The sequence below is a fragment of the Rhinatrema bivittatum genome, chromosome 1 (genome assembly GCF_901001135.1).
Source record: "Rhinatrema bivittatum chromosome 1, aRhiBiv1.1, whole genome shotgun sequence".
Lineage (NCBI taxonomy): Eukaryota > Metazoa > Chordata > Amphibia > Gymnophiona > Rhinatrematidae > Rhinatrema > Rhinatrema bivittatum.
In genome coordinates, this window is record NC_042615.1 from 415244944 (window position 1) to 415271626 (window position 26683).

General features: G+C 40.9%; 1 protein-coding gene across 1 annotated transcript in view; it reads right to left on the minus strand.

The window, feature by feature from the left end:
- Positions 1-26683, minus strand: part of LOC115092154 (translational activator of cytochrome c oxidase 1) — a 100685-nt gene that overhangs the window by 37182 nt on the left and 36820 nt on the right. Inside the window, exon 4 of the mRNA XM_029602769.1 lies at positions 778-911. Within this exon, the coding sequence (XP_029458629.1) occupies positions 778-911 (134 nt within the window). The remainder of the gene's footprint in view (positions 1-777; positions 912-26683) is intronic.

A 26683-nucleotide genomic window follows, 5' to 3' on the forward strand; every position in this document is an offset into this window, starting at 1 on the left:
ACAGGAATGAATGAGCACAGTGGATGGTTTTTTTTTCCTGCCATTATCTACTATGTTACTATGGAGTAAATTATTAAAGGGATTTGGTCTACTAAGAATGGACTTCATCAAGTATATTAAATCCTTTGAAAGTTTACTCCAACTGAGTGACTAAATATAATCTCCTAGTTCGACTAGGCAGATATATTTTAGTAGTTCAAACTGTGGGTGTTCCTTGGATGGATTTAGTTTGGGAGACTAACTTAGCCAGCTAACACAAATTACATACACTCTGACCTTAAGTTAGCTGGCTAGGTCCAGCAATTATCTGCTTTTCACCCCCAGCAGCCAAAGAAATCCCTCCTCCTAGAATGCAGATCTCCCTCTCTCCAAACTCCTAAATCCCAATGTGGTATAAACCTTCACCATTGGCCAACCTCTCTCCCATCATAGTCTTAATATACTACAAACTTCTCACCCACCCACCCTCCCTCCCAACCCCCACAGTATCCTCAATGCATAGAAAACATTCCCCTCAACTCTGTGGCTACCCTTGCTCCACCCCAATATTGCAGATCAGCCCTGCCTGGATTTCTCCTTTCCTCACCATACCCAAGAAGCCCTGATCCTGAACAGAAGCCCTGCCTGGCTAAGTTGTTGCCGAAAATCATTTAATAGATTGCTAGCTAAACAGAGCCAGAATCTTAGCCACTCATCAGGTGTTTGAAAATTGATTCCCATTTTACTAAGTTGCATTAATCAACTTAAAAGATATAATTAAGCTGAAAAAGAACTGACCCATTCTTGCTCATGAGGAGTTTAATCTCATAATAGGACCTCTTGGTGTTATCCGTTAGTATCTCAATAAGTAAAGAGGCACCTCCAGGTCCTCGTCCTTCATACAAGGCATAGGACAAAGCCTTTGCTTTCTCCTGCAACAGATAAACAGAGACCAATTCTAATATCTTTGTTCACAAATACTGATGGTAAGAATGAGCATGATGTTTAATTATTGCACTCAAGGTCCGAAGAACCAAATCTGATTCTCAAATATATCTTTACATAGTCACTGGAACGTTTAGGACAGTGAAGCAAAGCCAAGGTCTCCAACATGCCAAGATCTTCAGGAGGAACCACCTTTATTTAATTATAATTTCTTATTTTCATCTTCTTTCTAAAACAATTTGTCCAGAGCAGATAATACCCTTTACAATCATAAAATGTCATGAACAATATAACACATAATAAAACATCACATAAATCACATTAAAAACTGAGCTATTACAGGATAGATTTCTCTTTTTACTAAAGAACAGAAAATATCAAAGGTTTTTACATTTTTACTTGATAATACTAAAATCTGAACCAGAACTGTATATTATTTTTCAGCAACACAAAAAGTGTTATTCAGAGCTGCATTAACCACCAATTGTTTAAGAAAGAGAGTGTGCAGAATTTTAAGATATAGGATAAGATGAAAAACTAAGGATTTTCTAGGTCAGTGTTTCCCAAACCTGTTTCAGGAAGTCCAGCAGGTATTTTTTTTTTAATATCTTCAATGAATATGCAGGAGATAAATTTGCATATACTAAATCTCCAGTGCATGCAGATTTATCTCATGAATATTAATCGTGGATACCCTGAAAAACCAACTGGCTGTGGAGTTACCAGGACAGATTTGGGAAATCTTTTGAAAATCACACAGCTATGCAAAGAGGGATCAAAAAAATAAAGGGAAGGTGGGCAGATCTGGAAGCAAAATCCCCCTTCCTATAGGAAACACAAATTGAAGCCTGTATGAACTAACAGATAACATTTTATATTTTATTTATCGAGTTTTATATACCATCATTCGGTTTCGCCATCATAACGGTTTACAATGTGACAATTCTATGTTAATTTTTATTTTATTTATTTTATTTAAGTTTTTTATATACCGGCATTCAAGACAGCAGTCACATCATGCTGGTTCACAGAAAAACAGGAGTGCATAATAAACTTCAAACTAGAACTATGGTGCAGAAAAAGCAGTTACATATAACAAGGGTGGATAGAACTGGGTGAGGAGGAAAAAGAAAGGACAGATTAATAATGGCTAACGATAGTTACAGATAGTAACTTTCAAAAATTTCAAAATGAAAAAATTTCAAAACAAAAATTTCAAAACAAAAATTTCAAAAATTTGAAACTTATTACCCCATTTCATCAGAAACTGTTTTTTTAATGTATTTTAATTTAGCAGAGAAGATATAGCACCTGAAAGTAACTTGCACTGAGCTACTTATGAAAATGCATGAGATAAATACAAAATAAATACATACATACATAAAAATAATACCTATCACTCTGCCAAATGTCACAACAGTTGGTTTGCTAGTTTTGATATAGAAGATGTCAAAATAAAGTAAACAATTAAAATTCAAAATATTTCCTACTATGGGCCTATACACTAAACATTAGCGTGCATGCTAAGGTCATTTAGCACACATCCGGAATAGCAATTATGCACTAAGGGCAAGATTTTCAAAAGGCCCGGCGACGCGCGTAAAGCCCCAGGACACGTGTAAGTCCAGGGGCTTTACAAAAGAGACGGTCCAGGGGCAGGGGCAGGGCGGGAGCGTGGCCAGAGGCCTCTGCGCGGCCGCTGGGCCGGTGCACGCAACTTACTTCAGCACCAGGGCTGAAGTAAGTTTTAAAACAAAAAAAAAAGAAAGCAACAAAGGTAGGGGGGAAAGGGCAGGGGAGGTAGGGGAAGGGAAGGTGGGGTGGGGGGGTAAGGAAGTTCCCTCCGAGGCGGCTCCGATTTTGGAGCGGCCTGGGATGAACAGGGGAAGGCAGCGGGGCTCGGCACGCGCACAATTGTGCACCCCCTTGTGTGCGCAGACCCCGGATTTTATAACATGTGTGCACATGTTATAAAATCGAGCATACATGTGCGAGTGCCAGGTAGTGCGCGCACATGTAGGCCGCGCGCGTATGTTTTAAAATCCGGCCCTAAGGCCCTAGCACATATACTAACCCCATATCAGAGAACATTAATGTGTATGTGTTAAAATTAGTATGTACTGTATATTAATGCAAATGTGGGATCATATACAAATTTGACTTTAGTAGGCTCTTGGGAAATAGGGTGGTATGCTCTCTTCCATTCATTATCTGCTGTGTACCTAATAAAGGCTAGATGTTGACTTTTTAGCACAAACACTATTGAAAGGGCTCAGCAAAAAGCAAGTTTTGTGCTTTCAGATGAGCAGATGTTTAAGAGATGACACTGTAAAAGTTTATCCACAGGTTGAATTAGGATATCACTTCTTCCTGCATTTTTCTTTGGAAAATTAAAATACATCAATACACTGGTTTTGTTTTAAATTTGCTACAAAAAAAATGGCTTTTCAAACAAAAGTGTAATATATGACAACTGTTGTTCAGATATTGTTGTACATAGCACAATGTAGAAGGCACAATGGGGTAGATTTTTAAAAACAGCGTGATCGCGTACTTTTGTTTGCGCAGCAGGCGCAAACAAAAGTACGCTGGATTTTATAAGATACGTGCAGAGCCGTGCGTATCCTCTAAAATCCTGGATCGGCGCGCGCAAGGCTGCCGATTTTGGGCAGCCGGCGCGCGCCGAGCCGCGCAGCCTGCCTCTGTTCCCTCCGAGGCCGCTCCGAAATCAGAGCGGCCTCGGAGGGAACTTCCTTTCGCCCTCCCCTCACCTTCCCCTCCCCTCCTAACCCACCCCCCCGGCCCTATCTAAACCCCCCCCTTACCTTTGTTCCTAGATTTACGCCTGCGAGAAGCAGACGTAAATCTACGCACACCAGCAGACTGCTGGCGCGCCGTCCTCCGACCCGAGGGCTGGTCCAGAGGCCTGGACCATGCCCCCGGGCCGGTGCCACGCCCCCGGTCTCACCCCCAAAACGCCGCGTCCCGCCCCCGAAACGCAGCGTCATCGGGTCCCGTCCCCCGACACGCCCCCTTCGACAAACCCCGGGACCTACGCGCGTCCCTGGGCTCTGCGCACGCCGGCAGCCTATGGAAAATAGGCGCGCCGGCGCACAAGGCCCTGCTTGCGAAAATCCGGGCGGATTTACGCGAGCAGGGCTTTTAAAATCTGCCCGAATGGTTTTACTGTCTCTAAGAAGATACATTCCACAAGTTAACAGCAGAACACTTTACTTAGAGCTTTCAGACCCTCCCAGTCTGAATCCTTCCTGCCTTTGCAGTCTGAATCTGGGCTCTAGCTACATCTTCATTTTCTTTTCCACCGGCTTCAGCCTCATTCTGGACTTGCAACAGCAATTTACTTCTCCCTTTCAAGCTATCTTCAGATTGAAAGTGGATCCAAAATGGCAGCCAGGTACTGAGATGTTGCTGTCTGCTTTGGCCTTTCTCTGCATTTTCTCCTCTCCCTGTGTAAGGGGCACAGGAGGAAGATTAAACCTCAGGACTATCCTCTAGAACCTGCATCGATAGGGATTTCTGGGACTGCAGCCCAGATACAAGCATCTACACCCAATCTCCAACAGCTCTACTGCCAATAGGAGATCTTTCTCTGGAGAGCTTAGGAGGCAACTCATCAATGGAGTTTGAGCTTTTATCCATGTCCAGAGGTCACATTTTGCCCCTGCAGAGCCAGATGGAAGATCTTGGTGCTGGGTCCTGGCCAACGCTGTAGGCTAATCCAGCATTATTTTCAACATCAATCATGAAGCTTAGCCTGCCAGGGAACAAGAAATGGATCTTGGTGAGAGAACCAAAACACGGGGAGCGAAGGGAACCAGAGTTAAAGGAACCTTTGAATCTGTGCTCTCTTCAGGTGTGCTGCAAATTATTCCACTGCTAATGGGGATACATTAGAGCTGTAAAAACTCTCAGTTGTTATGGAAAAGAGTGCATAACAGTTAAAACTAGTGAACCAACGAGATATAGTAAATTATGTAATTGTTGCACACCCCGTCTGCGTCCGGCCTGCTCACCTTGCTAGCTCCTCTGCAGGTCCCGCAGCGGCAGTTGCCGGGCCTTCCACTGCGCACCAGGCCTCATGCTAGAGTATGGCGTCTCCAGTGGCGTCAGCCATGCCCCTACGCATGCGCAGACCGCCCGGCCTCTTGCAGGGCCAGGGGCGGGTCCTAGCTCCACGGCGCGCCTTGATTGATGGAACAATATAAGGAAGTCCCTGCCTGCACTTCCTTGCCTTGGCAATCGGGTCGGCATTGTATTGTGTGCTAGGTTGCCTCTGCATTCCAGTCTTGTTCCAGCTTTGTTCCAATGTCCTACTGTTCCAGCGACCTCCTGTTCCTGCGTCTGTCCGTTCGTCTTCCCAGGTAGTACCCTCGGACTGTCTCTCTGGTAGTGACCTCGGCCTGTTCCTTGACCTTCCTGTCTGCTGCCTGAATCCTGACCTCTGCCTGCCTTGTGACCTCCGGAACCTGACCTCTGCCTCGTTGACTACTCCTCGGATTGATCTTCTGATTCTGACCTCTGCTACCATTGACTACATCTCCTGATTCTGGCTCTGTCCCTTGCCTTGTCATCGACTATGATGTTTGGGCCTCCCTTGCCTCTCCAAGCCAACAGCGTGAAGTCCGACCACGCTCCCTTGCTGATCGTGGGCATGCTTCTCTACTACCTCTCCGGGAGATCCTGTGAGGCCCACCTAAGTCCAAGCGGCCCGGGTCCCTACAGGCTCCACCCGGGGGGGACCTTGGGCTTCCAGTGGTGAAGCTCATCAGCCTCTGTTTCCTCCTGTGCTCCGCCCCCTGGGGCAGGTGCTCCCTGGTCCCTACCAGGGAGCCGTTCTCCACTGCTCCAGGACAAGGGTCCACCTCCAAGCGTAACAGTAATTGAAATTATTGGAGGAAAAAGACTTTAGAAACCAATTGGAGCAATTGGTTCAGGAACCGATGAGAGAGGGAGCATTTTTAGATCTAATTCTCAGTGGAGCACAGGACTTGGTGAGAGAGGTAACGGTGGTGGGGCCGCTTGGCAATAGTGATCATAATATGATCAAATTTGATTTAATGACTGGAAAAGGAACAGTGTGCAAATCCAAGGCTCTCGTGCTAAACTTTCAAAAGGGAAACTTTGATAAAATGAAAAAATTGTTAGATAAAAACTGAAAGGAGCAGCTACAAAAGTAAAAAATGTCCAAGAGGCGTGGACATTGTTAAAAAATACCATTCTAGAAGCAGTCCAGATGTATTCCACACATTAAGAAAGGTGGAAAGAAGGCAAAACGAGGTGAAAGAAGCTATTTTAGCCAAAAGATCTTCATTCAAAAATTGGAAGAAGGATTCAACAGAAGAAAATAGGATAAAGCATAAACATTGGCAAGTTAAATGTAAGACATTGATAAGACAGGCTAAGAGAGAATTTGAAAAGAAGTTGGCTGTAGAGGCAAAAACTCACAGTAAAAACTTTTAAAAATATATCCGAAGCAGAAAGCCTGTGAGGGAGTCAGTTGGACCGTTAGATGATCGAGGGGTTAAAGGGGCACTTAGAGAAGATAAGGCCATCGCGGAAAGATTAAATGATTTCTTTGCTTCGGTGTTTACTGAAGAGGATGTTGGGGAGGTACCCGTAATGGAGAAGGTTTTCATGGGCAATGATTCAGATGGACTGAATCAAATCACGGTGAACCTAGAAGATGTGGTAGGCCTGATTGACAAACTGAAGAGTAGAAAATCACCTGGACCGGATGGTATACACCCCAGAGTTCTGAAGGAACTAAAAAATGAAATTTCAGACCTATTAGTAAAAATTTGTAACTTATCATTAAAATCATCCATTGTATCTGAAGACTGGAGGATAGCAAATGTAACCCCAATATTTAAAAAGGGCTCCAGGGGTGATCCGGGAAACTACAGACCGGTTAGCCTGACTTCAGTGCCAGGAAAAATAGTGGAAAGTGTTCTAAACATCAAAATCACAGAACATATAGAAAGACATGGTTTAATGGAACAAAGTCAGCATGGCTTTACCCAGGGCAAGTCTTGCCTCACAAATCTGCTTCACTTTTTTGAAGGAGTTAATAAACATGTGGATAAAGGTGAACCGGTAGATATAATATACTTGGACTTTCAGAAGGCGTTTGACAAAGTTCCTCATGAGAGGCTTCTAGGAAAAGTAAAAAGTCATGGGATAGGTGGCGATGTCCTTTCGTGGATTGCAAACTGGCTAAAAGACAGGAAACAGAAAGTAGGATTAAATGGGCAATTTTCTCAGTGGAAGGGAGTGGACAGTGGAGTGCCTCAGGGATCTGTATTTGGACCCTTACTTTTCAATATATTTATAAATGATCCGGAAAGAAATAAGACGAGTGAGATAATCAAATTTGCAGATGACACAAAATTGTTCAGAGTAGTTAAATCACAAGCAGATTGTGATAAATTGCAGGAAGACCTTGTGAAACTGGAAAATTGGGCATCCAAATGGCAGGTGAAATTTAATGTGGATAAGTGCAAGGTGATGCATATAGGGAAAAATAACCCATGCTATAATTACACAATGTTGGGTTCCATATTAGGTGCTACAACCCAAGAAAGAGATCTAGGTGTCATAGTGGATAACACATTGAAATCGTCGGTACAGTGTGCTGCGGCAGTCAAAAAAGCAAACAGAATGTTGGGAATTATTAGAAAGGGAATGGTGAATAAAATGGAAAATGTCATAATGCCTCTGTATCGCTCCATGGTGAGACCGCACCTTGAATACTGTGTACAATTCTGGTCGCCGCATCTCAAAAAAGATATAATTGCGATGGAGAAGGTACAGAGAAGGGCTACCAAAATGATAAGGGGAATGGAACAACTCCCCTATGAGGAAAGACTAAAGAAGTTAGGACTTTTCAGCTTGGAGAAGAGACGACTGAGGGGGGATATGATAGAGGTGTTTAAAATCATGAGAGGTCTAGAACGGGTAGATGTGAATCGGTTATTTACTCTTTCGGATAGTAGAAAGACTAGGGGGCACTCCATGAAGTTATCATGGTGCACATTTAAAACTAATCGGAGAAAGTTCTTTTTTACTCAACGCACAATTAAACTCTGGAATTTGTTGCCAGAGAATGTGGTTAGTGCAGTTAGTATAGCTGTGTTTAAAAAAGGATTGGATAAGTTCTTGGAGGAGAAGTCCATTACCTGCTATTAAGTTCACTTAGAGAATAGCCACTGCCATTAGCAATGGTAACATGGAATAGACTTAGTTTTTGGGTACTTGCCAGGTTCTTATGGCCTGGATTGGCCACTGTTGGAAGCAGGATACTGGGCTTGATGGACCCTTGGTCTGACCCAGTATGGCATTTTCTTATGTTTCTTATGTTCTTAAGTGGGACAAAAGCTTTCCGCTGTGGTTGGGGTTTCATAATCATCATTCAAAAATCCTCCACATAATAGGACAACTTAATCCTCAAGTGAATGTGAAAACAATAATCTTGAAAACTTGTAAACTGTGAACTTAACTTGCAACGAACAATGCACTTTAGCAGATCTTATACATTCTCTAAATCCTCAGACATTGGCTAGTGTTTCGCAGAGCAGGCTGCGTCAGGGAGTAATCGCATGCTTTGCTTGAAAATCTCGTTACTGTGATCACTTAGTCCATGGAAATTTAAAAAATAAAAATTCTTGATTAACATCCAAAAATTTCCCAATCCAAATATAAACACCATTACTCACAAAAACATACCTCATGGTTCACATGTTCAACAAATAATTTTAAATGTGACTGCTCGTTTACATAACTGTTTGAAAACGGTGGCACAGACGCTGGGTGAATATTTTAAAGGAAAATTGGCCAATGAGATACAGGCTAATTAGCTAATATCTCAGAAACTTTACAACGATTGGGTGTTACACAAAGTATTTAATATAATACTGAAATCAAAGATATACTCCTTCTTAGAGAATACGTCAACGTGTCTTAATAAAAATTCCATCGCCCCTCACGTAATGGTAGCTATTTTTCAAAAAAACAAATACCAGCAATCTTTAATTGCCTGGACTAATGATTGCCATAGATGCTTACATTCATAGATTCTAGCATTATTTAAAACAATTTTAGCACTAAATAAACATTTTTAGAGACACACTGCTGATTGGTTGATATCATAAAAACCCTTCAATAATTAGATGCTTCAAAAGGCATGTTTCTTTATTAAAATGCTTTATCAAAGAAAATGTCCCCATTCAATGCAGTTATTCATTCCAGATGGCTCCATGTATTGCGATCAAAAATCCTCCACTGCTCACGTTGTAACAATAATTTTTCCCGATTTTCTCCTCTTGGACGAGATTGTATTAATTCAATCACAAAAACCTTAATTGCTCAAACTTATGAAACTCAGACTGACAATGTGCAATCAATGGTGCTGCCAATCGCTGGTTTTTAAAATAGCTCTGATGTTCTGCTATCCTAGTCCTAAGTCATCTTGTTGTTTTTCTCACATATAATTTTAAACCAGGATATATAACAACGTATACTGCATGTCAGAAGAACAAGTGCTAAAATGTCCCAACAGATATTTCTTTTGCATAAGTGGATGCTTAAACTCCTCCAATGTAAGTGTGACATCACAAGCCTTACATCTACCACACTTGTGATGTCCAAAAACGCTTTCACTGGACAAGTTTTCACGAAAATTCTTACCCATGTTATATGCAATACTCAATGATTTATTGGAAAAATGAGAATTCAACTGTAATATAGAAAAATGTCTCTTTAAAATTTGATATATAGGTGTAGAAGATGCAGTGTAACGCATTACATGTTAAAATATCATCTGATGATTGCTTGTCCTTATCACTTTGTAACAGATGCTCCCTGGGATAATATACAGCTCTTCTGTAAGCTTTCTTCACAAATGAAAAAGGGTAACTCCAATGTGTAAAATCAAACATGTTTTTCGATTATGCTTTGAATTCCAAAACTGATGTTATCTTTGAGCATCCTTGGATGGAAACTGTCATAATGTAAATATGTATTATGATCCTCAGTTTAGAATATAACAATCAAAAAATGATCCTGATCAAACTTTACCAAGACATATAAAAAAGAAAACTACTGTAAAGAAAACTGTAAATTTTCATCACATGTATTAAGCCATCAATGAAAACTCAGTAAGTTTGGTACAGATCCTTTCCAAAGAACAAAAACATTATTGATGTATCTTCACCAAATATTTATCTTTTCAAAAAAAAGATGTCTATCCATTGCTTTTCAAAATGTGACATGTACAGTTTGACCAGCAAAGGTGCCATCGTTGCACCCATTGCTGTACCTTTGATTTGCAAATACAGTTTGTCTTGAAATATTAAAGAATTCTCTCTCAAGGCAATATTAGACAGTCACACAATGAAAGAAATAGGAACTGTATAGGGATGAGTTTGGTTAAAAAATTACAAATCACTGCATCTCATTTTGTGCTATGGCTAGTGTACAAAGCATTGACGTCCAAGGTTTATTTCATTCATTTATTTATATACATTTCTATACCATCATATAGCACAGGCCGTCACAACGGTTCACAAACACATAAAATAAAAAGATAATCTGTAAAGAAATATAAAATACAATAATCACAATAAATAATTAAGAAGCAAAATAAAGTCTCAGTGGGCAATTCTTGAATGGAGCTCAAAATATTCAAGACCTGAGCAGTATCTCATATATAATGAAGTCGTATCCGAAACAAGAATTTGTCCACATACATGGACAATGGTTCTAATATAGACATGTGCTGAAACGATTGGTCTATCTGGTGGATAGTGTACAATTTTATGTACTTTGGGCATTATGTAAAGAGTCTGTATGTGAGGATGTTTCATATTTAAAAACAAACTTCTCCTGTGTCAGAAAACCAGTCTGTGTCGCTGTTAGTATAGTTTTTCGGATTATAGCCTGTATTTATCTTGTGGAATCCAATGATTACAGTCTGTAGTTATCCTTGTCAGAAAGTTGCCATGTTACTTCAGCTATACAATCACAATGATTCATGATAACGATGCTGCAACCTTTGCCAGCAGGCTTTATTATTATAGAATGATCTTCTCGGAGCCCCTGTAAGGATGCTTCTCTTCCTTAGTGAGATTATGAGAACTGGCATCTTTTCTTTCCAGTCTTTCAACACCCTTTAAAACAGATTCTTTCAAGATGTAAATGACTGGATCTAATGGGCCAAGTGGCATCCATGTGAATTTTAAAGAAACCAATGATGTATCAACTTATGCTCATGTTTTGTGAAAAAAAAAAATAGCTGTAATTATAATTTTCTGACAAAACATTCTAAATTCATTCAAAACTGGAATGAATTATGATCCATCATAGAGACAAAAATAAGCCTGTGGTAAGCACTGTAGATTCAATAGATGTTAAAGTTCTATTAGATACATTGAAAATGGAAGATATGCCATTCTGTCTTTCAATGGGGTTACCAATCCTGCATCTGTGATGGGTAACGATTCTTTTGTGACCGGGTGAATGGGCAGGACCAGTTTTTCACATCCCACTGTTTTTGTATGCCCCCTTTTTGTCTTTGGAAAGAGGTGCCTTCTCCTAAAAAAAGTAGATGTGTGGTGCTGTCCTGTTCATCATTACTGGACGACTCATTTGAAGTATCAAATGTCACCTTTTTGCTTTTGTGGGAAGGTGCCATCTGGTAATGCTTTAATGAAGAACAATTTGGTTCTGCAGAGAAAATTGGAGAACATGGAAAAATGGTTTGGAAGAGAAGGTTGAGGATTATTAATTTTCCTAAAGTGGACTCCTCAACTTCTAGAAATTCTTCATAGTCTGATGCAGCACTGGTATTTAAATTGCTCTTATAACTCAAAAGATAAGGGCTTTTCCAAATTTGTCTAAAGCAAGGATGGACACCTCTGGTCCCCTAGAGTCACAAACAGGCCAGGTTTTCAGGATATCCATAATGAATATGCATGAGATAGATTTGCATGCACTGCCTCCAATGTATGCAAATCTATCTCATGCATATTTATTGTGGATATCCTGAAAACCAGGCATGTTTGTGGCTCTCAAGGAACAGCGTCCATCCCTGGTCTAAAGAGACCCAAAAGATAAGGGCTTCAAATAAAAGGATGCAGATTGAGCATCCTTTCATTTCAAATATCCTTGCAAATTTTATCAACTATCAAGGTGTGGTTTGTAATTTTTTTTTTTAACCTTCTCAGCTTTCTATTTTTCTTTGTGATAAGATGCTGTCACTAGTCCAAATGTTATTTGAAAAATGCAGATTGCAATGTTAGTGTATCTTTACTACATGGGTTGCTTGTAAGAATTTTTATTTTCCTTATGATATATGTATTATTGTTTCATTGATAAATGTAATTGTAAATGCCTTCTTTTCCAATCAAGATTCTTCTTGTAGGTATATTAGAAATTGAATAAATATAGAATTAAAAAATATATATTATCTTGAAATTGCTGGCCCTAAGCATCAGAGGCAGACTGGCCCTGGCCCCCACACTACAGACTGCTTATAGAGATGGGGATGGTAGGATGCCAGTTCATTCCAGAGTCATGGCTGGAAGATTTATCTCCCTTCTATCCACAGGACTGATATGCACCAGCTGGGATGTATTGGGCATTACAGACAGAAACATGGCTGCTACAACAGAAGGAGCTAAGGGGAGATATGAAGTAAAAGACAGGGGACAGATGGAGGAGGCGGAAAGAGACAGACAAACACCACATACTGGATCAATTAAAAAACAAAAGATTAACATGTTTTATCGAATGTTGTATACTTCCTGTAAAATGTACATGTTCAGTGGTGTCACTATTTTAATAAAGGGCTCTCCCACAAGTCCTTAGCCATCTGCATGATTATACAGATGTGTTTCACTGAATGTGTTGTATATCCTACATGGGTTCAGATGGTTTTCTAGTCTGCAAGTCAGGTTTTGCAGCAGAGAAAAGACAACAGGTGAGCAGCAAGTACCTCACAGAAAGCATTGAGTGGAAATTATGAGGGATAGTCAGATAGCTTGGATGAAGCCCTCTGAGATGGCTGCTCCTGCGTGACAGAGATGGCGTAAAAGCAGTGGAAAGGGATGGAGTAACTTTGATAGATTGAACACATGGTACTGTTGTCAGTACCTAAACTCTGTGTGCTGGCATATGGCAATGTGTCATTGCTGTAGTTAGTCCGGCCAATGACCACATCAGATATTCTGAGACTCCAGTAGGAACAGCCGTCTGGTCATCTATGACTTCTTTCAGCTCATTCATTCATACAGTTCTTTGGTTTTGAAGGCACAGATCTTTCTGTAGAGCTTATAACTGGGGGAAGTGTATAGGATGCTCCCCTCAGAACACCTTAAAGGACCAGCCACAGCTATCTGGCCTGGTCCTCCTTACAAACCAGCCCTGCAAGGGATTCTGGGTGAAGGGTAGCTCCCTGGAGAGAGGAAAAGGCCAGGCCCCAGAAGCAGCTGGGGAGAGAAGGCTAGGAAGTGAGAAACCATTGTCAGATACTAGGCGAGTGGCTGAGAGCCCTAACCCTCAGACAAGGAAACCTAGAGTACAGGGTTAACTGCTGGGAAAGCAGACTGCTTGTGGGACAAGCTAGAGGGAGAGCAGGCTGGTTCTCCTGGAAGCCCTAAACCCGAGGACAGGGTTATCCTAAACTTCTAAGGTGAGCAGGCTGTGTATGTTTTGTGGCTGTGCTGCTGAACTATACTGCATGAACTTTCTGTTACTGTCTACAATAAAGCACTCTGGTAAAGAGGATTTTTGTGTCCAGCTGTTTCTCTTCCAGGCTTGAGTCCAGAGCCAGGCCATTGGCTCTGTTAAATAGCCCCCTTGTTGCTTGTGTCATTATCCTGTTGCTGCCCCAAAATCACAGAGTGCTAATAGGGAAAGAATGCCTGTATAATGATGTCCTCCCTAATCAGGGATGTCAGATTCCTCTCTGGTATCAAAAAGATGGTTCTGACAGGGCTGGCAAAACCTCCATTAGATGCCAGTCCTTCTTGTCCTTCCAGACTCTCCTGGCTGAGTGCCCCATGAACAGTATGGGTTAGGTATCAGCAGTGTGCATGGCACAGCCTCCTTCTTCAAAGTATTATCTGCTAATGCCAATTTATGTCCCTCAGTGGCAGCGGTGGGATCCTCTGACCTAGGTCTTGTGTAATTGTGTGCTGATAGGTTTAGAACAGTGGTTCTCAACCCTGTCCTGGGGACCCCCCCAGCCAGTCGGGTTTTCAGGATATCCACAATGAATATGCATGAGAGAAAATTTGCATACACTGCCTCCATAACATGCAAATTTTCTCTCATGCATATTCATTGTGGATATCCTGAAAACCCGACTGGCTGGGGGGGGGTCCCCAGGACAGGGTTGAGAACCACTGGTTTAGAGGGATAATTTTCAAAGCAAACTTATGTGCCTAAATTCACTATTAAATTATTTCATGGAACAGCAATAACTTGGGCTTTTTTTTTTACCTGGCCATTTCTTCCTTGAGGCTTCTAGCTGAAATGGAACTTAATCCTAACCAGAACTAAAGTATCAGAAGAATTCATTCACAGCTACCTGTGGTTTTTTTCCCCATGATCTACCCAATTTCCTGTTGCAGCTTCCATGTTCCACCTTCCCCTCTTTTGCTGCAATTCCAAGATTATTCTCGCTGTCCTGCCCTGGCTCTTCAACTGTATTATAACATAGTGCCATAGTGGATTACAGCAGATAAAGATCACTTGCCCATTGAGTCTTCCCAAATGAAATTCCATGCTGCCAAGAATATATCCTAGCTGCCAGCCACAGAAGCTTAACTGCTTGTTGGATATTGTTCCTTATCCAGGATAGTTTTCTATCTTCCTAAGTAGTGTAGTATTCCATCTCTCAGTACCTTGGTTCCCTTCACAGTCAGATTTCCCAAGGGCAGATTCGCACTGCAGTATTCTAAGACCCCTAAAGGCACCGCCACAGTTCTAGGTCATAAACACTGCTTCTGTTGCACTACCAGACCTCAAGAAACATCCATCAGCACAGCTGTTCCCACATATAGTTCAAAGAAAAAGGTTCTCTCTCTCCAGTCTCAAATACTGCACCAGGTTCAAACCTCAGTTCACAGGGCCTTGCTCTCCTTTCCCCCAGCACAGCTATATGCTGGGGTGAACTGTCATCACCCACTCACAGGATATTTTGGCTAAAAGCTTCCTCTGAGTTTGCTTGTTCTTCTCAGCCTGTTCCTGCACCTCCCCCACAGTCTTATCTTCCTCACTTCAGAAAGCAATGGCTCCACAAAAGCCTTTTATGTTTGGAAGTGAGCAACCTTGCTCAGCTACTCTCTTTCTTTCACTGTCTGCTTTTCCAAGCCTTTTGTGGCTCCTCCTCTCTGATTAGGTTAGCACCAGAGTTCAGCTTCTCATGATTTTCTGCTCTGCTGCTTCCCTGGGCTTTCTGGGCATTATCATAAGCCCCTCCCCCAGCTCTGGCTGTACCCTTAGAGCCTTCCTCCAGAATGGGACATACTTCACATTACAATAGATTAGCATGCATGATCCCATACTTAATAAAAAAAAAAAAAATCAGCGCCCATCCACTCAGGGTCTTAGCACCAAGTTTTATAATAATTTAAACAGCTACAAACCTTAGCAAGGCTATTTTTCAACCGGTCTCCTAGGTCCCTGGAGCTTTTCTGGATACTACCAAGATACCACCATGTCATTATGAACCTAGTTGGTTTCTGAGGAGTTGGAGCTTGCTGGTTACAACCCAGCTACTATGTGGCCTGCTGAGTCACAAGATTGCCATTCCTTTATTGAACCCTTTTTCTCCTCTCCTCCTTCCCTGACCTCTGCTCTCAAGGGAGTGATGGACAGATTGTTTGCAATACTGCAACCTCCCAATCCTTTTCCAGCAGCACTGCCTTTATCATCCTCAATTCTGGCACGCTATACATTACTACCACCTCCGATGGTAGGTTATTCCAAGTATCAACCACGTGGTAGGGATGTAGCACTTTATGTCCGGGAGGGTATAGAGGCCAACAGGATAAAGATCATACAAGAGACTAAATGCTTTGTAGAATCTATATGGGTAGAAATCCCATGTGTGTTGGGTAAGAGTATAGTGATAGGGGTATACTATCGTGCACCTGGCCAAAATGATCAGATAGATGATGAAATGCTAAGGGAGATCAAGGAAGCTAAGCAATTTGGCAGTACAGTAATAATGGGAGATTTCAATTACATTTACCCAGTCAATAATAGGGTAACATCAGGACTTGCTAGAGACATAAAATTCCTGGATAGAATAAACCACATAATGGAGCAATTGGTTCAGGAACTAATGGGAAAGGGAGCTATTTTAGATTTAATTCTTAGTGGAATGCAGGATTTGGTGAGAGAGGTAACGGTGGTGGGGCCACTTGGCAACAGTGATCATACCATGATGAAATTTGAACTAAAATGACTAGAAAGGGGACAATATGTAAATCTAGAGCTCTAAAACAAAATTTTCAAAAGAGAAACTGATAAAATGAGGAAAAACTTTGCAGCTGCAAAGGTTAAAAGTGTACAACAGGCGAGGACATTGTTTAAAAATACATTCTTAGAAGCGCAGTCCAGATCTATTCCATGCATTAAGAAAGGTGGAACTCTGGTCTTTTCAATTCAGTTTTTACTGCAGCTTGCTGTTCTTATTGAGGCTGTTTTTTGATTTTCTTGAATGTTGTATCGCAGTGGCAGGGCTAATGTGGTATTGTTAGTTAACCATTATGTTGTATGTTGTATTCACTGCTTTACTATAGAGGAAGTCTGTTCTCAACTTGTAACTTGTATACTGTTGTTTGCTGCGGCTTGTTCATAAAATAAAAAAGAAAGGTGGAAGGAAGGCAAAACGATCACCAGCATGGTTAAAACATGAGGTGAAAGAGGCTATTTTAGCCAAAAAAAATCCTTCAAAAATTGGAAGAAGGATCCATCTGAAGAAAATAGGAAAAAGCATAAGCATTGTCAAGTTCAGTGTAAAACATTGATAGGGCAGGCTAGGAGAGAATTTGAAATGAAGTTGGCTGTAGAGGCAAAGACTCATAATACATTTTTTTTTTAAAATATATCAAAGTAAGAAACCTGGGAGGGAGTCAATTGGACTGTTAAATGATCAAGGGGTTAAAGGGGCTCTTAGGGAAGATAAGGACATTGCAGAAAGACTAAACAAATTCTTTGCTTCTGTGTTTACTAATGAGATGGTTTTCAAAGGTGATAATTCAGATGAACTGAACCAAATCACTGTAAACCTGGAAGATGTAGTAGGCCAGACTGACAAACTAAAGAGTAGCAAATCACCTGGACCAGATGGTATGCATCCTAGGGTTCTGAAGGAACTCGAAAATGAAATTTCTGATCTATTAGCTAAAATTTGTAACCTATCGTTAAAATCATCCATTCTACCTGAAGACTGGAGGGTGGCCAATGTAACACTAATATTTAAAAAGGGCTCCAGGGGCGATCCAGGAAACTATAGACCAGTGAGCCTGACTTCAGTGCCAGGAAAAAATAGTGGAAACTATTCTAAAGTTCAAAATCACGGAGCATATAGAAAGACATGGTTTAATGGAACACAGTCAACATGGATTTACCCAAGGGAAGTCTTGCCTAACAAATCTGCTTCATTTTTTGAAGGGGTTAATAAACATGTGGATAAAGGTGAACCGGTAGATATAGTGTATTTGGATTTTCAGAAGGCGTTTGACAAAATCCCTCACGAGAGGCTTCTAAGAAAACTAAAGCGTTATGGGATAGGAGGTGATGTCTTTTCATGGATTACAAACTGGTTAAAAGATAGGAAACAGAGAGTAGGATTAAATGGTCAATTTTCTCAGTGGAAAAGGGTAAACAGTTGAGTGCCTCAGGGATCTGTACTTGGACCAGTGCTTTTAAATATATTTATAAATGATCTGGAAAGGAATACGATGAGTGAGGGAATCAGATTTGTGATGATAACAAATTATTCAGAATAGTTAAGTTACAAGCGAATTGTGATAAATTGCAGGACCACCTTGTGAGACTGGAAGATTGGGCATCCAAATGGCAGATGACATTTAATGTGGACAAGTGCAAGGTGTTGCATATAGGGAAAAATAATCATGCTGAAGTTACACATTGTTAGGTTCCATATTAGGAGCTACCACCCAGGAAAAAGCTCTAGGTGTCATAGTGGATAATAGATTGAAATCGTCAGTTCAGTGTGCTATAGCAGTCAAAAAAGCAAACAGAACGTTAGGAATTATTAGGAAGGGATTGGTGAATAAAATGGAAAAAGTCATAATGCCTCTGTATCGCTCCATGGTGAGACCGCACCTTGAGTACTGTGTACAGTTCTGGTTGTCTCATCTCAAAAAAGATATAGTTGCGATGGATAAGGTACAGATATGGGCAATCAAAATGATAAAGGGGATAGAACAGCTTCCCTATGAGGAAAGGCTAAAGAGGTTAGGGCTGTTCAGCTTGGAGAAGAGACGGCTGAGGGGGGATATGATAGAGATCTTTAAAATCATGAGAAGTCGAGAATGGGTAAATGTGAATCGGTTATTTACTCTTTCAGATAATAGAAGGACGAGGGAGCACTCCATGAAGCAGGAAAGTAGCACATTTAAAACTAATTGGTGAAAATTCTTTTTCACTCAATGTACAATTAAGCTCTGGAATTTGTTGCCAGAGGATATGGTTAGAGCAGTTAGTGTAGCTGGATTTAAAGAGGTTTTGGATAAGTTCATGGAGAAGTCCATTAAGTGCTATCAATCAAGTTGTCTTAGAGAATAGCCACTGCTATTACTGGCATCAGTAGCATGGGATCTACTTAGTGTTTGAGTACTTGCCAGGTTCTTGTAGCCTGGATTGGCCACTGTTGGAAACAGGATGCTGGGCTTGATGGACCCTTGATCTGACCCAGTATGGCAATTGCTTATCTTCTTATAAAGAACTATTTTCTCATGTTTCTTCTGAATCATCCTCCTTCCAACTTCATATCATGACCATTTGTCCTTGAAATTCCTTTTTAATGGAAAATTTCCCCTTCCTGGTATTGAAGCCTTTTAAATATTTCATGTTTCCATGATGCCTCACCTTTCCTCTGGCAAGTACATTTTGAATATATGTATAGCTTCTTTTTTTAGGGTTTGTTTTACAAACCCAGTATCATTTTAGTAGCCCCTCTCTCTGAACCACTTCCATCCTTTCAATGTTCTTATAAATGCAGACTCCAGAAATGAACACGATTCAAGGTGACCTCTATGGAGACTCCTTTATCTTGCTAACAATACCTCTGCTTATGTAAGCATAACATTAGCTTTTCCTGTCGCTTTAATCATTGACTGGTTATCTTAAGAGCATCTGAGATAATTATGTCACACTCTTTCTTGTCCAATAGTTTTCAGTTCTCGTCCTTCTAAATGATATGTAGCTAGTAGATTTTTGCATCCCAAATGCAGGATTTTACGCTTTTTAGAAAAGAAGCTCATTTCTATTCTTTTCAGTTTTTTTCACTCTTACTAGAATAAATTATTTGTTACAGATTTATTTTATTTATTTAATTCACTTTTATATACCGGTATTCAAAAAAAATCATATTGTAGTACATTTTAAAAGCAAAAAACAGTTAAAATTATTATAAACATTAAAAACATCTTAAAATCACTATAATAACACTTTATAAAATAGAATAAAATACCTAACATTACCACATATTATTGTCATAAAATCTCTTACTGATGATAAAACTATAAAAGGGATGGAAAGGCAGGGGTAAGAAGAAAGACTCTTAGTAAAGGCCTGCTCAAATAGCCAAGTTTTTAACTTTTTCTTAAACGTGTTAGGTTGAGACTCCAGTCTTAGTTCAGTGGGAAAGCTATTCCTAATTTTTGGGCCCACCAATGACAATGCTCAGTCTCGAACAAAATTGAGGTGTGCAAGTTTCCGTGAAGGAATTGATAAAGCTTTACCAGATGAACGTAGATTCCATTGTGGTGTATGAAAGTATAAGGCAGAATTTAACCATTCTATTTTGTCTTCATAAAGAGCTTTGTGTATCATAGATACATAGTTGCCAGAGGATGTAGTTAGTGCAGTTAGTGTAGCTGGGTTCAAAAAAGGTTTGGATAAGTTCTTGGAGGAGAAGTCCATTAACTGCTATTAATCAAGTTTACTTAGGGAATAGCCACTGCTATTAATTGCATCAGTAGCATGGGATCTTCTTGGTGTTTGGGTAATTGCCAGGGTCTTGTGGCCTGGTTTGGCCTCTGTTGGAAACAGAGGATGGACCCTTGGTCTGACCCAGCATGGCAATTGCTTATGTTCTTATGTAGATAGACATTTGAACTGGATTCTATGGAAAACAGGGAGCCAATGCAGTTCTCTGAATACAGGCGTGATGTGGTCTTGTTTTTTTACTCCCGGTCAAGAGCCAGGCTGCCAAATTCTGCAACAGCTGTAAAGGGCGGATTGTTGAAATGGGAAGTCCCAACAGCAATGCATTACAATAATCTATTTTCGCAGATATAAGAGCTTGAAGTACAGTCCTGAAATCATTTTTATACAGTAAAGATTTTAACCTTTTTAGGACCTGTAACTTGTAAAATCCCTCCTTTAAAGTTTTACTTATATACTTCTTGAAATTAAATTTGGTATCTAAAATAAAACCCAGATCTCTAACCTCAAAAGAAATTGTGTGTGTTGAATTCAATAACTTGGTTTCAACCATCATATTTTCGCTCAAATTAGAGATAATTAATCTCTCTGTTTTTGATTGATTCAAGGATAGAAACATATGGTTTAGCAATTGTTGGATGGATTTAAAATATATATCCCACAGTTTGAAAGTGGACTCCACTGTGGACTCAATTGGTAATAATATTTGATTAGTTGTTTCTAAATATAATATATATACTGTATTATAGTTCTTCTGTTCATTACTTTATATTTGATATGTTCCATGTAAACCGCCTACCCGGCGATAGTTATCTCTGTTAAATGTGAACCAGAGTGATATGTATTGTATACAGGAACTTCCGGTATATAAAAACCAATAAATAAATAAATAAATAAATAAATAAATTATCATCTGCAAATACAAAATATTTGAGATCAAGGCCTGAAAGTAATTTGCACAAAGGGGTCATATAAATGTTAAATAAGGTAGGTGACAACGATGAGCCGTGGGGTACTCCGGCATTCAAAGGCACTATATCTGTCTACCCTAACCCTATATGACCTATTCGATAAAAAAAGATCTAAACCATTGAAGGGTGATGTTGGTAAGACCAATCTCTTCTAATCTTTTCAGCATTGATTCGTAGTTTATTGTATCAAAAGCTGAAAAAATATCTAATAGGATCAACATATAGGGGCAGATTTTAAAAGCCCTGTGCGTGTAAATCCAGCCGGATTTACGCGCCCAGGGGACTTGCGCGTCGGCGGCCTATGTTGCATAGGCCGCCGACGCGCGCAAAGCCCCGGAACGCGCGGAAGTCCCGGGGCTTTGCTTGGGGGGCATGGCCGAGGCCTCCGAACCAGCCCCCGAGCCGGGGAATGGTGCGCCGGCAGCTGTAACTTTCTGAACAAAGGTGGGGGGGGGGGATTTAGTTAGGACTGGGGGGTGGTTAGGTAGGGGAAGGTGGGGGGGCCGGAAAAAAGTTCCCTCCGAGGCCGGTCCAATTTCGGAGCGGCCTCGGAGGGAACGGAGGCAGGCTGCTCGGCGTGCGCAGGTTGCGCAATTGTGCACCAACCGCGCCGACCCTGGATTTTATAACATGTGCGCGGCAGCGCACGCATGTTATAAAATCGGGCATAGATTTGTTCGCGCCAGGTTGTGTGAACAAATCTACGCCCTCTCATAACTTAAAATCTACCCCATAGCGTTTACTGCTATCTAAACCTCTTAATACTGTGTCTGAAAGACAAGTCAGTAATGTTTCCATACTACATGATTTACGGAATCCAAATTGTGTGGAATATAATAATTGATTCACTTCCAAGTGTTCCATTAGCTGCTTGTTGACTATTTTCTCGATCATTTTAGCCAAAAAAGGAAGTAAAGAGATTGGTCTATAACTAACTAACACCTTAGGGCAGAGCTTTCCAAAGTGTGTGTCGCCTGCAGTGTGCCGCGCAAGCCCGGTGCACGTGACACTCTGGCAAGTGGGAGCCAATGCGGCCGCCGGTGGACCTCATCTCACTGGCGGCTGAGCAGTGAAGTATCGCTGTGCTGTGTGCCGGAGACACACAGCAGGAAGATCGGCAGGGACGTGGTGGAGCTCACGTAACTACGGCCCGAAGAAAAAGGTCACGTCTAAACGTGCAGGTGCTCCTCCTCCTTCCTGCCCACGCGGCCCCGGAAGAATAATGTTGACAGAGCCGCACGGGCAGGAAGGAGGAGGAGCATCAGCCGCGTGCAGAAGAGGAGCAGCTTTGTTGCAGCGGGCTGAGAAGAGGAGGAGGTCCAGTAGCAGGGTCCCCACCGCGGATTGGCCCGAGAAGATCAGGACCGCTGCAGAGCCCATCCTGCAGCGACCCGTGAAGAGGAGGTCCAGAGGTAAGAGAGAGGCTGAGGGCCCATAGAGCGTGTGTATGAGATGAGTTGAGAGATTGTGTGTGGGAGTGAGGACCTGAATGTTTGCAGAGACAGCATGTGAGAGCCTGTGTGTGTGTGAGAGAGACAGCATGTGACAGTGAGAGCCTGTGCTTGAGCAAGACAGCATGTGAGAGTGAGAGAGAGCCTGGGTGTGTGAGAGTCAGTCAGCATGTGCAAGAGAGAGACTGTGTATGAATGATTGTATGAGAACATGTGACAGTGAGAGCCTGTGTGTGTGTGTGTGTGTGTGTGTGAGAGAGAGAGAGAAAAAAAGTATGTGAGAATGAGAACCTGACTATGTTTGAGGGAAGAAGATAGATGGAAAGAAAAGAAATAGAAAAAAAAGACAATATTAAAGGAATTGGCAAAAAAACAAGAAAGGGGAGGTGGAACAAAAAAGCCTGTGACCAACCGATTAGAAAACTAAGATCAGACAGCAAAGGTTAAAAAAAAATAAAAATTACTTTTTACTGATTGGCACATGTAATCTTTGGGAATGTGCAAGAGTAGCACTTACTCTATGCAGATCTCACAATGTACGAGATCAACATGGAGGAAGTGGAAACCCACGGGGCCTGCACAGAGGAGGCAGCAGAATGGGCATCAGTGCCAATAGCAGCAATCAGTGCCTCCCCAATAGCCATGAGTATCAGTGACAGTGGCAGCAGAGGAATGAGAGAGGCTCCGAGGTTGCTGGCAAAAGAAAGAGAGGGGGTCTGCCTTTAGTGTGTGCATGTGTATGAATGGGAGTCTGCCTGGGGGTGTATGTGTGTGAATGCATGGGTGCCTGCCTGAGGGTGTGGCTGTGTATGAGAATGTATGGGTGTCTTCCTGGGGTTTGTATGTGTGAGAATAGGTGCCTGCCTGTGTGTGGTGTATGTGTGTGTGTGTGAGAATGAATTGGTGCCTGCCTGGGGGTCTGTGTGTGTGAGAATGAATGTGTGCATGCCTGGGGGATGGTGAGGGAGTGGTGTGAAAATGAATGAAAGCCTGCCTGGGGGTCAGTTTCAGTGTGTGAGAATGACTGACTGGGAGCTTGCCTGGGTGTGTGTGTTTGTGTGAGAATGATTGGGAACTTGCCTGGGTGTGTGTGTTTATATGTGAGGGAGCCAGAGAGAGTGAGAGCATGAGTGTGTATGAGAAAATCCAGGGGAGTAAGAGTTTGTGGGGGGGGGGGTGTGGAGGGGGAGAGAGTGTCTTAGAGCCTGAGAGTGTGTCAGTGTTTGTGAGAGCGAGAGGTTATGGTGGGTATAAGAGCATGAATGTGTAGGTATGTGACACTATGTGTGAGAGAGAATGGACATGTGAGTATGTGTGAGAGAGAGACGATAACCTCCTAATCCTTGATAATATCAGGGTGACTGGAAATCAAGAGCTCCCATAGAAGGGGACAGCAGGGGCTTTTTAAAATCCTTATTAGTTTTAATTATTGGGTGTTATTTGATATATGTGCTGTTTTGAAACATTTTATTGGTGTTTGGGAAATTGTAAAAAATGTAAATGATTTTAATTAATAGAAATTCTATTTATTAGTAGTTTTAAAATATTCTTTTATTAGTATGGTTTTACTATTATAACTGATGTTTTATGTTTCTTGATTTTATTTGTTTTATGAGGAATGGTGGTTCTGTTTTTCAATTGTTAATACACAGAGTCTGGCTTCTTGGGGTTTCCATTTCAGTTTTTGTCTAATTTGTGCTCCTTTATTTTGTATTCTGTATTTGGTGAGGGTCTGTCTCTGCTCTGTGTGTGTGACCATGATGAGAGATTCTGCTAGCATAGGGATCTATAGCAATCTGGTTTGTTTTGTTTCCTCAGTAGGTGGTGTATTGGTATTCTAGGACCCAGTGTAATATTTACCCTTGCTTTTTCACAGGTAGGGTTATTGTTGTTTGAGTCCTTGGTGTTATTACTGTTAAGTTACAATGGGATTGCAGTATAGATTTTGAGTGTCTTTTTTGTAAGGTTTTGTGTTAGTTCACAATGTGCCTGGCAGTGGAAGGTGTTTGTGCTGCTGTTACTATGAGGTGACACCAGAATTTGAAAATATCTCTTAGTAGATGAGCTGTAAGGAAAACATCCAAGCTCCATTGTTTGGGGGAATTTCAGTGGGTGCACAGAGTTACAGAACCGGAGGTACAGGATTTATATTGACATTCTGTCCCTGTTAACAATCCCCATATTTAAATGTTTAATGTATTTGACAAAGGTAACACATAAGTTCCTGCAAATTCTGTTTAAATGTAAACCGATGTGATATGTAAAATCGAACACCGGTATATAAAAGTAAATAAATAAATAAAAATAAATTCCTATAAATTCCAGATTTCACTCTCAAAGCCATATAGAATTAGTTGAATGAGGCTATCAAATAATTATATAGTGTGAAACTGGCCAGCTTTATAAAATTATGCAGAAGACCCTTTGGACTTTTTTATTAACACCAAATATTCAAAAGCTGTGTTCATCCCATCAGGCTCATATCTCTCATTAAAGAGGTAAATTGAATAACACAATAACTTTGTTTTATTATTGTTACTCATAAATTATAACAATAACATTAATCTTGGATTATTATATATTTTTAATATAAATGAAAGGTTTTCACAAGATAGGTTGTGTCATGAAACATTTTATTATGAATATATTTAAGGAAACATACATAAATTGTCGAAATACATTTCGTTCCTTTAACCTCTGGTTTGCTAGTAGACTGAATTACTGTGTCCCGAAATTATGTTTGTCTAAAAAGTGTGTCACCAACATGAAATGTTTGGGAAGCTCTGCCTTAGGGTCTAACTGTGGGTTTTTTAAGATTGGCTTAAGGACTGCAACTTTTAACTGGTCAGGAAATAGGCCTTCTTCTAGTGATGAATTAATAATATTAGATAAGGGACCTGCTAAAATATCTAGCACTAATTGTAGTGCCTTAATAGGGACCGGATCCAAAGGATGAGCGGCTGGATTCATCTTTTTTTAATAAATTAACCACTTCTAGAGATGACAGTATAAAAATCTGTCCATCTTGCAGAGAAATTAATTGGGAGAGAAATCTGCAAGGGATTTGGGCTGACTAATCCTTTGATTAAGCTTAAGTTTAAGATTTTCTGATTAAAATAGTTAGCAAAGTCATTGGCTTCATTATAACATTTTCCTATGTCTTTAGCAGAGCTTTGAGTATTAGTCAACTCTGACACATAAGAAAAAAGCATCTAAGGATTATATTGGAACTTGTGTATTTTTGCGGCATAAAAATCTCATTTAGCTACATTAATTTTCGTTCTATATTTAGATAATGTTGCTCTATATCGGGCGAGAGAAGTTGAGTTGGGGTGTTTGCGCCACTGATGCTCTAGACGGCGCAATTCCCTTTTTAACTTTGTATGTTGAAACAATTTTTATTGATTTTCCGAAAAAGCACATCAAAATACCAACAACAAGGAGAATACAGTATTCCTTCAGTATTCAACCTCACAAAACAAGATCAGATAGCAAACGGAAAACTTCCAGGTCTGGATATACGGGTCCCAGATTTGGAGAAAGGTGCGATGTGTCCTAGGAGAAGTCCGAGCTGACATCCATTCCATCTGCATCAATAGATGAAAGTGATTCCTCCAAGCCCAAAAGGAAGGGCTCGTCAATTCCTTCCACTGTAGAAGTATCAATTTCTTCCGTACAAAACAAGCTTTCATAAACAGATGGCGAGGACCCATCTCCCGAATGCGTAAGAGAGGAATACATTCAAAAAGTATCAAAAGGGGGGACACAGGTAATGAAACCCCCAATATATGGCCCAGGTAAGATACAACACGCCCCCAAAATCTTTGAATAATCGGACAGACCCAGAACATGTGAGATTGCATTTCCTGATAGTAGGAGTTAGAGGACACCTGAGCAATACACCGGAGGCTGTTCCTTAATTGGACTTCTGTAACTCTGAGTACACCTTCGCTATTCCAGTGTTCAGCTAAGGCCAAACAGGGATTATGATAGGTGACCGCTCGCAATTTCTGGTAATACTGCGAAAATGACTGTACACCTCTCTGCCCTAACTGAAAAAATTTGGCTACCCCCTGAAAGCCACTGGGCAAGAGGCTATCCTTCGGTAAAGAT